A 14,905-nucleotide genomic window follows, 5' to 3' on the forward strand; every position below is an offset into this window, starting at 1 on the left:
AGTCTAACTAGCTAGAACATTACCTACCAAGCTACATACACTGGGCAAATGCTAAGCATTGAGTGTTTAACATCACTGTGGAAAACTAGCTATTTTATTTCCTCGACCAATCTAAAAATCATCTACCTTTTCCCTGGGAATCCTGGATGCTAAGCCTCCTTTGGCCTCATTGTATTGTCATTGTATGTAGGTGAATCTTAAACCTTAAATGAAGTTCAAAACAAAGTAAAAAAAAAAATAAAATAAATAAGATGTACATTTAGTCAATACACCACACAAAAATTTTATTTCATGTAATGTATATATATATATATATATATATGTATATATATATATATATATAAGTCAAACATACAGTATGAAATTCATATTCAAACACTTCAAAGCTCCACGCTCCATAAATGTGCTTTAAGTGACCATGACTCGTTTAATACATGCACACGCACTTTAATTGGTAGATGCACTTTATTTGCAAACCATCCTGCCTGCAAAGACCAGCAGAGAGGAAGGAGAGGAAATGAAAAGATGACCAAATGATGACATTTCCAAAACAAAACCACCGTACAAAAATTCCAGATCAATATATACAGCGTATTTACAAAAGTGCTATTTACATCCAAGTGTATATATATATATATATATATATATATATATATATATATATATATATATATATATATATATATATATGAAAAAAAATCATACATCTCTTACAGCTGCAACATGATGGGCAATATAAAATGCAATAGAGTCATAATCTCTAGAACTTGTGTGGCACTCTTTTAGTTAGCCTCTACAACCCTTTTGCTTTTTCAGTCGTTTAGTGGTGTGTGTCACCTCTTCCTCGCATTGTTCTGTCTGGAGAAGGAAAAAAGTAAAGGTTTTCCAAAATATACCCATGTGTATGACTGTGTGGGATTCGGTTCTTAAAAACACCACATTCATAATCATGCATACACACACACATACACACATACACAAATGCAGATGTGTAGAAATACAGATGGCACTTGTGTAAACACACATCAAATACAATTAAATAACCATGATTCAAAAATGAGAGTCACGTGGCCTCAAAAAAGATCGCTGTCCCTTTTGACCTCTGACTGTTTGGCCTTTATATGCATTTATATACCTAACCTGACAGCAGCGACGTCCACAGCTCCTGCCTGGAGTGCAGTTTCGTTCCTACACAGAGATTTCTCTCCTTCTGACCTTTTTTCTTCTGGTCACAGGTCTAAGTTCTGCATCAGGAGGCTGTTTTAGAGTGATCAGATGTAGTAGTGCATCGTCCCAAAGCTCAGGACAAGGTCATGCTTCCACTTCCTGGTTATCAGAGTAGTGGAAGCGATTCAGTTTCTCGCGCTCGCGGTTGCAGATGTCAAGTTTTGGTGCGAGGCTGGGTTTGAGAACAGGGGGCGGGTCTGATTTCTGGTTGGGGGGTGGAACCTGTGAGGTCGGTAGGGTCAGCTCAATCTCTTCCAGCTGCAGCGCTGGTCGGGCAGAACCACACAAAATGGACTGAGTTTGTCCAGGACCGAGTAGCGCTGTAGTGTGTTCTACGTTGCGGATGAGAGTGCAGAATTGGCGCTGGTTGTTGATGGCGGCATCTGGGGGCGTGGCACTCGGCTGTTGTTTGGGACGCTGGCGACGGTGCAGACGGGACAGGAGAAGAGCGCAGGCAGAGCATCCGACGGCTACCAATACGGCCAACACACCCAGTAACACCATATACACACTGAACATTCCGTTCGCTGTGCCTGAAAGATAGATATAACAATACAGAGAACATAAAGCATGAACGTTATATATAAAATCAGTTATTTCATGTTATTTTAAAATCACTTTATCCACATCACTTTTTAAGGCTCTAACCTTGACAATGTGGCCCATGACACAGTTCTTTTAAACACGAGTTTCCATAGTAACCCTGGGGACAGCCACACATGTAGCCACTCTCTGTGCTGTGGCATGGCACCCCCTTCTGACAGGGGTTGGGATTACAAGGATCTAACATTGTCTGCAAAACAAAATGAAACAAAACACTGTAAAACTATTTTTTTTAAAAACTGTAATAAAAGATGAGACAGATTACGCACACCAGGTACATACCTCACAATAAGTTCCAGTATATTCCGGTGGACAATTGCAGACTATCCTCGGTTCATCCTTCTGTTCTTCACACTGTCCTCCGTGCAGACAGGGGGTGCTGTCACACATTCCCACTACTGTCTGGCATTGTTTACCAACGAAACCCGGCAAACACACACAATGTGAGTCCTGTAGTTCAAAGAATAACACTTGTGAGGTACAGACAAGGAGATCCATGTACGCAAAAAAAAAAAAAACCCTGATTGAGTTGATCGTTTAGTTTGATAGGTAAACACTCTTTTATAGTTCTACATAGAAGCTTTAAGGATTCAACCAGAGGAATAAGCTGAGGAATCCTTTAGGACACTAGATTTGAGCTTTATTTCTGAGAGTGTGAGGAACTTTAAATGTACGTCCTATTGAAGAATCCACTGTGATTTTAGTTTATGGACTGTAGTTCCTTTTATTTCTTTAGTTCCTGTTCCAGAGTAGGTCCAGGAACTATTGAGATGGAGCTTGCAATACTAAATGTTCCTGACTGGTCAACACAACATGACCAAACGTACACACCACTTAAATAACCTCTGTTTAGCTAAGAAGTGATTACTAAAATAAGTTTTATATCAAAGACAGTGCGGCATAGTCAATAAAATGGAACCGTTTTGTTATATACGTACTTCTAACATGAAACTGCTTTATGTCCTGGTTTATGAAGCTATAGAAATATTAACAAATTTTACACATAATGGTTCCTCTAGTGTGGTGAGCACATAGAACAGAAAAGCACTCAGAAACGGTGTGTTTATTTTCATTGAGCGTACCTCACAGCGCCCTCCGTTCAGACACAAGCCCTGGCAGCTGCTGTTCCCTGTTGAGTTAATGATATTTAACACAATCAATAGACAATAGTGTACAGAGACACATACACACAGTGGTGCTAAGATCTTAGCTGATGAATTTCTTTACTACTTTATTACAAGAGCATGCAGCGGTTTAAAAACAGCATTGCTTTAATGATCGCTTTAACGACATTTTATATCGTCATTAAATATATCATATAATAACATTGAAAACAGTATTTAACACTTTGTAAACCAACATTTGTTAAATAACATGTTAACAATAATAACAAGTCAGTCATTTACTATTAGGCTTAGATTATGTGGAGTGGATGGAGTGTTACAATAGGAACAATATTGTATTAGAACAAGTGCATTAATGTAAACCTTACAGTGACTGGCCTTATAGAATGCACTATTGTCAGAGAAAATGAATCAACACCTTCTTACCAATCAGATTTAAGAAGTGAACTGTTATATAGGTGGCCATTAAAGCTGCATATTACAGGGTATATAACCTATACTCACTCGTGTCACAGTTTGGCCCCACCCATCCAGGAAGGCAGTCACACAGATATCCTCCAATCAAGTTTCGGCATGAGCGAGCATTGACACAGATGCCCGTCTCGCATTCGTTCAAGTCTGAGAGGGAACAGAAAGAGAAAGCAGGTTATAGATAAATATAAACATGAGCTTGAACCACCGTTCCTGTTAGCAGGTTGTACAAGGACAAGTGACTTATTATTAGACACACAAAGTTTACGTGTGAGTTTCACAAACTATTGAGAACAATTTCGAGAAGATAAATATCATCGAAGGTTGCTCCTCCAGCTGAAGACAAATTACTCTCAAAGTGTTGATGCTGTAGGGGGTGTTATGAGGTGTCACTTTGACACACGACTGCATCTAAGTGCGCGATACACTCCAGGGAACGAGAACGTTGGGCCAACCGAGTGTGAAAGAGATTCTTTCATGAGTGAATGTGCTTTGGTTTGCCACGGAGTCTGATCTATCCAAACACTGTGATTCCTCCCGCTTTAATAATTAAACAGTTTGCACACTGAGCAATGAATTAGTCTGATCCAGGTTAATATAAATAGCTATTAACTCAAACTGGATCAGAATCCTTCATGGAGAGAGCTGGCAGAGAAACACTGGTGTCGTGGGAAAAACCATCCTGCAGAGACTTTTAGTTAATATATGGCTGATTAATAGAGCCCTGTACAATATTAGATAAACAGACATACAGAGAAACAGACAGACAGACAGATAGAGTTTCATTTGGCTAGTTTATACATATATGGATATACTATGTATGTAGATCTTATTTAGTATATGTCAGATTAGATGTTAATAAAATTCATATCATATATCGATAACTATATATCTCTATACACATCTATCTATCCATCTATCTATATGTATGTATCTATCTATCTATCTATCTATCTTTATATATATATATATATATATATATATATATATATATATATATATATATATATATATATTCACACATAACTTTATTCCAAAACAATGCATATTAATGATTGATAATAGTTTAATAACAATATTAAATGAAGTACATTTCTCTTATATGAAAACAACAACAGCAAAAAGACATAGCCTTTGGGCCATATATAACAGATTGGAAGATCACTACTACTGGTCACTATCATTTATTTTTTCTTCTTCTTGTCTCCCCTTTTATTTAAATGAATTTTACTTAGCCTAATAGAATTGTATTTCAATTTGAGTTAACATTATGGTTTACATGGACAACAGTGTTTCAATATCAGGAGCACATGTCAGATAATATTACCAGGAAATAATGAGCATTTTCACACACATGTGTCATATGTTCTGTGTTTATTTTACAGCTCAATAGATGCAGGATATTTGGTTTGGTCCAAGTGCAAGACTGTCTCTGGTGCTTCTTTCATGTGGATTGCGACTGAGGTAGGTACGGCGAGGAACACGTGGGGACAGGTAAGAACAGTTGAGGACGGGTATGAACAGGCTTAGACAAGAACAAGCAGGTAGAGGAGAGCACAGAGTGGTAAGAAAGGGGCGGAACAGACATGTACAGGCAGGTACGGCTAATTATAGAGAGCGGACAGCCAGTTGAGGATATGTACGGCTATGTTAATGTGTGCGTTTGTGTTGTGTTTTACCTATCCGGCAAGTCTTGCCAGTCCAGCCTGGTGGGCAGAGACACTGGAAGCCCTGGGCAGTCTCAAGGCATGTGGCCCCATGGCCGCATGGATGGGAGTCACAATGCAGTACAGCTACATCAGCCGGTAAATAAAAAAATCACATTAGGAAACCAAACCTCAATATCTAAGCATCATATGCAAAACGCTGGTTTATGAACTCGCTCATAACTGCCCCATTTAACCAAGTCAGATTGCAGTCAGTTAACCGAATCATCCTTCCAAGTGATAATGATATTAATATATGCTGATGATAACGCTCAAGCCTGTGAATTTGTTTGAATATAAGTGTGTGTATGTTTGTCTGTGTGTGAGACCCCTACACATGAAACACCTGAATGCAGGCTTATTACATGCATGAGTGGTGTGAGGAAACTGCGTGCCTGTAAATGTATCAATGAGACCGTGTGTGTGTGTGTGTGTGTGTGAGCGTGTGTGTGTGTGTTGGGAAAGAGGGAGACAGGGAGGTGGTTGGGGCATGTTTTTATTTTTTGGTGGGAACTCAATATCCCTACAAGTTTAGGACAGTTTTGACCTTGTGGGACATTTGGGCTGGTCCCCGTAAGGAAAACTGCTTTTTCATTCTCTCTCTCTCTCTCTCTCTTTCTTTGTGTATGTGTGTGTGCGCGTGTGCGTGCGTGTGAAAGCTACAGGTAAAGTTATAGCATGCAAAACTAATGCTTTTAGATTCGGTGCCCTTGGATGTTCCTGAGGCCTGTTTTAACAGAGTCTGTAGATTCAGAGCAAATAGTGATAAATCAAACACACAAGGACCGAGTCCAACAGCGAGAGAGAGAGAGAGAGAGAGAGAGAGAGAGAGAGAGAGAGAGAAGGATGTCAATAATACTGGCTCAATCCTATGATAAGGATTGAGTGATAATTATAGTTTTCATTGGACAGCATCTTGTCCATGGTGAGATATGTGAGATTAGAGTTTCACAGCAGATGTACTTGTGTATTTGAGTAAAAGTATGGGTGGTGGTTATTAATTCAGTGCAGTCCTACTGGGAAAGGCTTAGCAGAGTTGGCCAGGGCAGCACGGTGGAGCTGAGGGTAGTGTTTCCGCCTCACAGCTCCACTTTGATCCTGAGCTCAGGTTACTCTCTGTGCTCATGTGAGATATTCTTGGGTTTCCTCCAGGTGCTCCGGTTTCCTCCCACTTCCCTAAAACATGCCGATAGGTGTATTTGCTAAGCTAAATTGCCCCTAGGTTTGAATGAGTGTGTGAATGTGTGTGTGTATGGTGCCCTGCGATGGACTGGCATCCCATTAAGATGTTTTCCAACCTCAAGCCCAGTGTTCCTGGGATAGACTCTGGAACCACCATGACCCTGACCATGAGAAAGCAGTTTCTGTAGATGATTGAATCAGTGATAGTAATGTATTAAGGTACTTATGTCATCTAAAACACTACTGGAGCTGCACTATAATGACTAAGATGATTTTACTCAATATTGAAATCACAAGTAATCACCCCTAAAATGTGCAAGTAGTGTCTAGTGTTTTCTTGTGTGCACATGGAACTAAAGTGTTTGGTGACTATTTAATATTCCTCTAACGGAAATGAATAAGCTAAATGAAAACAGTATGTTTACACATAAATGTACTGGATACATCCATCCATCCATTTTCTGTACCGCTTACCCTACACAGGGACGTGTGGGAGCCTGGAGCCTATCCGAGGGATCTTTTCTGGGACACCCTGGACCCGGATCTTTTATGGTAGCACTACTTGTATTGTTCTCTGCTTGATATATCGCTTTGCTTGTATTTTCTCATTAGTAAGTCGCTTTGGATAAAAGCGTCTGCTAAATGAATAAATGTAAATGTAAATGTACAGCGCATGTCTTTGGACTGGTGGAGGAAACCGGAGTACCCGGAGGAAACCACTGAAGCACGGGGAAAACATGTAGGACACCAGTTCGGAGGTGGGATTTGAACCCCCAACCCTGGAGGTGCGAGGAAAACCACTACGCCACCGTGCCCTCCTGTACTATATACAATTCAACTGTTTGTATATAATCATTTAATTCAACTTAAACTCTCACAAATAAAATACTGCCTGTTTTTGCACAAACCAGACTTTTCTTTCACAGCGAGATTCACAATAACACAGTTCAACATATGAATGTGAAAATCTACTGTGAGATTCTAATGTTAGTTCAGTTTATTGCAGCACACCCCCATCACAGTTGATTGGGTTTTTTTTTTTTTTTTTTTTTTAATTGAGGAAGCCAAAAAGGAAGGAAGAAGGAAGTCTACTTGTAACTGTGTTTGGATTAACTGAAGCTGGTGAGGAGCTGTTTTAGTATTTGGTCAGTCACCAAATGCTTAATGCACACACACACACACACACACACATTATTTTAAATGCAATTTGTTAACACATCCGTTCTTGCATTGTGTGTTGATTGTCTTCCACATAAATCAGTGTTATTTTGGTGCAGTCAGACATGGAAGCTGCTGATTAGCACTGATGACAGTACATGCAGGTGCACGTGTGTGTTTGCATATATATATGTACCTATGTGAGTGTGTGCATGCATGTGTTTGTACCAAGTGCACAGGTGGGTCCAGTCCAGCCATCTGCACATGCACAACTGAAGCCTGTCTGGTCTTCTTTACATGTTGCTCCATTCACACATGGAGAAGTGAGACATGCATGCTCCACTGAGAGAGAGAGCGAGAGAGAGCGAGAGAGAGAGAGCGAGAGAGAGAGAGAGAGAGAGAGAGAGAGAGAGAGAGAGAGAGAGATCTTATACAGAACTGTCACTGTTTTGACTGTTTTGGCTCTGCTTCTAAATGCAGTAGCTCAGAAGCAAGATATTTTTAAGATATTGTTTGTTTCATTTCACAAGCTTTATAATCTTATCTAAAACACATTTTGTGTCAGGATCCCATCTATTAGTCACAGCATGTACAATCCTATCTTTCCGTGCTTTGTCTTAAATAGTCAGTTGTTCCACTGGCACGGTGCTTGTTCTGGACATGCCCTGAAAACTCCTAATTTAACTGATTAGATAAGACTTCAACCAGAATAGGTAATTAAGGAAGCAAATCCTGACCTCACAGAATGTCCTTTGACATGCAGAGTACAACCCCCCCCCAAGCATTTACACATACAGGAAGAATGGAAAGATTTCATGCGATCCTAGATGTGAACGGTGGTCTGACTTTGTTTATTCTGTTAGAGCTTAGACTCAATACTTATTCTGTTAGATTTCTAGAAGTCGTTCTTCTTTATCGTCTTTCAGTAGCCTTTTCATCACTGAACTTGCCTGGCTTACATCCTCTATTACTAATAATAAACTTACGTTCTCAACTGTTCCTGTTACACAAGGGGTACTTCTAGGTTCAGTTCTTGGTCACTTCCTCTCCTGTGGGAACTCCAGAGTAGGACAGAGAACACACCCAATCGAGAAGTTTGGTACTGGGGCCCATACTGTGTATAGGTGCAAGACTGATGATACAGTATCTACGCTATACCTTTCCATCTCAAACAATAATCCATTTAGTCCATCACTGTCCATACCTGCTGCCTGACTGGCATTGCACCCGACTCCCACCTTTCATCTTGCTAGTGGTAAGCCCATAAAATGGCTCCAAATCACCAGTTTGGACTTGACCAGGTTACATAGGTGGCCCAGTCACCAAGCATTTGCCTGCAGAAACAACTCCCAGGTCTGGCTCCAAGGGTAGGTCCCAGTACCCTAATCTGGGCAGGGTACCCTTAGTCTGTTTTGTATGTTTAATGTGGATCTTAAGAATCTCTCTTCTCTCAAGGGTGGCCCTACTAGGAGCATTAAGCTCATACTAGGAGCATTATAGACCTGAGGTCTCAATCAATTTTCAATGGGAAAGAAAATATAGTGAAAGAAAAAGAAAATCAGAAGAGCTCGGACAACTTACAGACTTGAAACTGGAACAAAAGCAAGACTGACCAACCAAACGACAGTGTAATAACACAGCTACGCAGATGATACAATAAACAGAAAGGATACGTAAACAGGAAGTGACAGAGAGAGAAATTGATGTCAACCAGATCAATACAGCCCAAATAAAAACTCATAACATGGTAGGGTTGTAATCCGGCTCATAATATTAATTTTTTATGATTTAGAACCAACATTAAATATAACTAATCTAGCAAAGTTTGTAGTGTTACTGGATTAATTAGTGCCACATTATGGTGGAGCGGACTGAATAAAACTTCCTAGATGAAAGAAGGTTTGTCATTCCACCCACCAATGCTGCAATCACGACCACGAAATCCATCTTGACACACACACTGATACTCATTCGGTTCTGTGTTGATGCAAGTACCACCATTTTTACAGGGCTGGTGGGTTCCACAGTAATTCAGATCTGAGAGAGAGAGAGTGTGAGAGAGAGAGAGAGAGGAGGTGGGGGGGGGGGGGATAAAAGCAATATAAGAAAGACAAGAATCTCAAATGCTTTATTAACTAAAACAATAATAAAACAGAAAACACCCAAGAGAACTTGACAAGAAGATTTCTCAATCAAACACACTTGTGCAATATCTGTCCTTATATAAAGATTATATAACTTTTCAACCTGAAAGAATAGAAAGTGAATTATGTAATAGTCTACGCAAACCCACAACAATGTTGCACATAGATTTGCCAAAGATGCTTTCGAATTAACAAGCGAACAAATTGGCAGTTATGTAAGTGTGCGACAAAGGCTCACTTCAAGTATTCAAGCCAAAAATCAAACTAACAAACAGAAAAAAAAATGTTAAGGGGTAAAAACGCAGTACATTTTGATATAATCCTATACATATTTGATATATGTGTATATACAGGGTTTTACTTTAGAAAAGTTTACATGTAAAACCTTTACATATTCTAGGAAAAAGATGTTAAATATTCTAAGATGTTATTTTTTTTATATTAATTTATATTAATAAGTGTGCATATAAACCATTCTAGTGACTACATTTGAACTAAAACAGATGAGCGGCAGCTTTTTATCCCAAAAAAGCCTGGTAGTTATGTAAAACCCCTGGGACAGTGGTGGCTTGATGGTTAAGGTTCTGGGTTACTGATCGGAAGGTCGGGGGTTCAAGCTGCAGCACTGCCAATCCGCCACTGTTGGGCTCTTGAGCAAGGCCCTTAACCCTCTCTGCTTCAGGGGCGCTGTATCATGACTGACCCTGCGCTCTGACCCCAACTTCCTACCATGCTGTAATGTATATGTGACCAATAACGACTCATCATCATTATCATCATATACAGTACGTGCACTCCAGTTTCTGTACTGGTGGGGCTTCCAGGGTGGGTGAGTTAATATCAGAGAGTTAAAAATGTGTGCAAATGTCAATCATTCCAAATTCATATGTCGATTGGACCATCTGCTGTTTTCAATGGGGAAAAAAGATAACTCATAGCAGGTTAGCAGGTCTGAGAATTGCATTGCATATGGTATAAAGTACTTCCTAAGGTTCATACAAAAGCAGAATTGGTGGAAATAAACCAACAAACAAAAAAATCGTTGCCCCACACCGACCCAAAATCAGGTCAGAGAGGATTTCTGTGACTGAGGTTTTTCACTTCAACACCTCAGAAGAATCACCATGGCAATTCTTTTGCTCTTTTATAATCTCTACTTAGCCCTGGCTGCTTATGTTGGTTTGTGTGTGTACATAAAATATCCCTTCACACACACACACTCCACAGTTATGGAGGAACAGTTTCATTCTCCATTTATAAAGCAGCACCCATCTCACATTGTGTTTACCCAAGGCTATCAGCTTACAGGCTCTCAAAGCCGTGAAGCCCCACATGTGGGTTTTGCCCTAGCCAACAGGGATCTAATGACTGAAAAATGCCTTGGCTATTGCTCTGCACTGCACAGACAGAATAAAGTGGACTTTTCTGAAATGTTGTGAGAAAGCCTGTGCTGTTGTTAAGGGAGCTGTCCACTGGGACGAGCTTATCCGATCATGGGAGAAAGCAAACTTTATACACAATGCATATATTCATATATTCATGTACAGCACTATATTCAGCACACACACATATAGAGTACATGCTTCTTTCTCATCTTACCTTTGTCACAGAGCAGACCGCCCCAGTTGGTGTCACACACACACTGCCAGGGATCCACGCAGGTGCCATGGTCACAGCCTGGAAACGTCTCACACTTGTCACACAGATCACCCTTCCAGCCATAATTACACCTAAGAAGATAAGGGTGGAAGAGCATGACGGATGCGTGTGTGTGAGAGAGATCGAAAGAGTAAACTAAAAATCAGGATGGAGTAAACAATGATTCATCTTTCAGTGTAGGGTTGCATTTACTCACTCGCATTCTCCTGGAAGAGTGCAGGAAGCACGGGCTATGTTACATCCCTGCTTACACACCGCTGCAATGACACCCACACACACAGAGCTAAGGTTAGTAACACCATAAACACGTAGTGCCAATAGCACACCAATGTCAAACAGTACTAAAACAGCAAAGTGAACCATTGGTGAACCATCATCACCATCATCTTCTTCATTATGTTCGTCAGCCAACAGGATTTGAACACCATTCACTGTTTTGATGTCAATGTTGATTACTGAAACATCAGTGTTTCCAATATATGCCATGGCAACATGCGTCAAGATCCTGTGCAAGATTGTGTTAAGGTTGACCCAATATTTGGGCAGTGGTGGCTTGATGGTTAAGGTTATGGGTTACTGATCGGAAGGTCGGGGTTTCAAGCCCCAGCACTGCCAATCTGCCACTGTTGGGCTCTTGAGCAAGGTCCTTAACTCTCTCTGCTCCATTCAGGGGTGCTGTATCATGACTTACCCTGCACTCTGATCCCAACTTCCTAACATGCTTGGATATGCAAAAAAAAACAAAACAAAAAACCAATTTCACTGTGCTGTAATGTATATGAGACTCATTATCATTATTTTTTTAAATGTCAGTATACAGCTGCCTAAGGATGTGGTGCGAATGTTGCCTCTTCCCATGCCATCAAAGACAGGAAGTGATGTTAATGTGAGAAAGAGGTGATTAGGGTGAAGTCATTTGCTTATGTAGTTGCTTTCTGTAGTTATTCCCTTTTAAGGCTTGGGCTGTGCCACTCACTCGCGTCATATTTACTCTATAGACTGTTCTCTATGGAGCACTATACAGGGCAGCAGTCAGGGAGACACCGGACAACACTTACTAGTGAGTTCTACTAAAAATAATAATAATTCACATAAAATAAACAATACCTAAACAATTAGAACAAAATACCCAGCGATCCAAAACCACAAAAAGGGATTTCCTGTAATAAATGCGTTACTAACAATGAAGTCGACCGCTCCAGGATTCATCCTGACAAGCATATGAAAGGAATTATGATGCGTTGCTGTACTTAGTGCAATTGTACTGCGCATCAGTTATACAATCCAGTGATTAACTGTTTGTTCACTATGGGTAATAACGTATATTGAGGTATAAAGTAAATACAGACAACGCTACACCCCGAACTCAACAACATCTGGGATTTTGTTTCATCTAAAACTAGAAATAAAAAAAAGCTGAATTCGAGATTAATATCATGAATATTCATTATTCAAATATTTTGTTATTTCTAGGTCACTATTTAAACGTAAACAAATTTGTGATATTGCTCATGTTAATTCCTTTGTACAAAAGGTCAGAGTCCATTGAAGCACATGTTCAGAAGACTCTCCCATGGATTTGATCTAACATGGATGATCAAGTTTAACACAAACTTGTGGCGTCGATGCCAGCTCATGTGCAAACATTAAAGCAAAGGAATTCGGAAAGAAATGAGTTTTTCACTCAGGTTACTGCTGATACTATTAGTTATAATGAACAATGTTATGTTAAATTCAATCTAGACACTAGATTCAATTAAACAGACTCGGCACTAGACTGATTTGGCTTCGGGTAGCTTTTACTGTATGCCCGATGCATATTCGGTAATAAACATAGTTTTTTGTTCGAGATTAGACCAACAACTCCTCGCTATAGTTGCATTATAGATCTTGAGATACCAAAAGCTGTCTGTTACGGCCATTAGCTATTTCTCTTCAGATACCCTGAGACCTTTAGAGATATGAAATCATATAAGACCACAACTAAAGCCTAGAGTAGAAATTCTCTAATTCTCTAAACTCTCAAATTTCTCCTCCTTTCACAAGCCTCACTCGATCCTTTCATCAATGCTAAGGTGCAGTCTGCTTTCACAAAAAAATAAAAAATAAATAAATAAAAAAGGTGACCCAGCATAAGGGCAGAAAAGATCAGCTCACCCAGTGAACACTGTGGTCCTGTCCAGCCGTCTTTGCAGACTTTACTGCCCGCCGTATCGCAGTCGAAGTGGCCAAAGAAGTCATCGCGGCCACGGCAGAACTTGTTGCATAGCGGCCCGTAATAGTTGGTGTCGCAGCGGAAACGCAGCCAGTACTCTAGAGTAAAATGGCGGCCGTGGTGCTTGTGCGGCTGCCACTGCTCTCCCGGGTTCAGCATAGAGGACAACGACATCCGCTCTATCAGCTGCTCCTGACCTACTGGGGTGAGAGAATTTTTATTCGAAATGTTCATCAGTTACTGATGAAGTAAAGAGTAAAGAGATTTCTAAGTAAAGAGTAAAGTTTTTAGTAAAGTTTTTCCTATATTTGTACTTCTGTTTCAAGTAGAATTTTCCCCCATAGGTTGCTGCGTTATTTATGATACAGTATGTAATAATATGATATGATTTAGGGCTTGATTGTCAAAACTCTGCCTGTATTAACACCGCCTTAAAAAATGTATGATATTAATGTTGTAAATTTTACCATATACTTAGCAAGGATAGATATTGATAGATATCTTTTACTATTCAGACTCCCAGTTTTGCTGAGTCTAGCCATAGCCTACATTTCTAAATGTAGTAACTCCATATTTTTCCATAATATTTCTACTGTAGTTACTGAACAAATAATTAAAGTTAATGAATGATAGGGCTGGGCGATAGGACAGAAATATCACATCATGATACTTAAAGACATTTAAGCAATACAGGAGATGCCTCATGATATATACAGTAGTTTTGTTAAGAAATTACCAGCAAAACAGCAGTGTTGCGTTAAAAAAACAACAACACTGAATTAAAAAAAATAAATAATAATAATCTGTAAACATTTTACAATTGTACAGATTCAAAACTTCACAACTTGTAATCATATATGTTCAGTCTGATTTTTTAACTGTTAAAAATGTTATAATAAATGTTATAAGATTTTAGAATATGAAATACATACAATATCTGCTTGTATACCAGTATTACACTGTCAGCTCGAGCGGTGATATTGATGATTGGTAAGAAAAGATCAATGGTAAAGACCGCGTTTAAATACTGAGGACGATTGAAGCCTAATTCAAAATTTGGAAGAAAACTCATTAACTCAGTCTTTACCACTTGCCATGGAAAAAAAGAATAAGGTAAGATAGAATATCCAACAGGCAAACATACATAATCGCTCTTTGTGTGTGTTGTGGATACAGCCAATGAGGGGAAAAAAATGGTGAGAGAGAATAGACAAAGAAAGATCACTGGGGTTTAAAAAACTCAAGAAATGAAAACAGGATCAAGGTGTGCAAACACTGATACGTTATCTGACGGAACCACTGACACATCATATTAACATCAACTACACACACAGATAAGACAAAGTATCACAGTCAGATTACAATGGCTCTAGTCACACCTAGGAGGTCACATTATGTCCACACACACACACACAC

General features: G+C 39.6%; 1 protein-coding gene across 1 annotated transcript in view; it reads right to left on the bottom strand.

The window, feature by feature from the left end:
* Nucleotides 1-680: 680 nt before the first annotated feature.
* Nucleotides 681-14,905, bottom strand: part of LOC128606972 (protein jagged-1b) — a 59,544-nt gene continuing 45,319 nt past the window's right edge. The window contains exons 4-14 of the mRNA XM_053623555.1: nucleotides 13,432-13,686; nucleotides 11,471-11,531; nucleotides 11,215-11,345; nucleotides 9,389-9,508; nucleotides 7,700-7,813; nucleotides 5,105-5,218; nucleotides 3,459-3,572; nucleotides 2,913-2,959; nucleotides 2,113-2,280; nucleotides 1,876-2,020; nucleotides 681-1,760 (exon numbers count right to left, since the gene is read on the bottom strand). Of these exons, the coding sequence (XP_053479530.1) occupies nucleotides 1,312-1,760; nucleotides 1,876-2,020; nucleotides 2,113-2,280; nucleotides 2,913-2,959; nucleotides 3,459-3,572; nucleotides 5,105-5,218; nucleotides 7,700-7,813; nucleotides 9,389-9,508; nucleotides 11,215-11,345; nucleotides 11,471-11,531; nucleotides 13,432-13,686 (1,718 nt within the window). The 3' untranslated portion in view covers nucleotides 681-1,311. The remainder of the gene's footprint in view (nucleotides 1,761-1,875; nucleotides 2,021-2,112; nucleotides 2,281-2,912; nucleotides 2,960-3,458; nucleotides 3,573-5,104; nucleotides 5,219-7,699; nucleotides 7,814-9,388; nucleotides 9,509-11,214; nucleotides 11,346-11,470; nucleotides 11,532-13,431; nucleotides 13,687-14,905) is intronic.

The sequence above is a fragment of the Ictalurus furcatus genome, chromosome 4 (assembly GCF_023375685.1).
Source record: "Ictalurus furcatus strain D&B chromosome 4, Billie_1.0, whole genome shotgun sequence".
In the NCBI taxonomy this organism is placed as follows: Eukaryota; Metazoa; Chordata; class Actinopteri; order Siluriformes; family Ictaluridae; genus Ictalurus; species Ictalurus furcatus.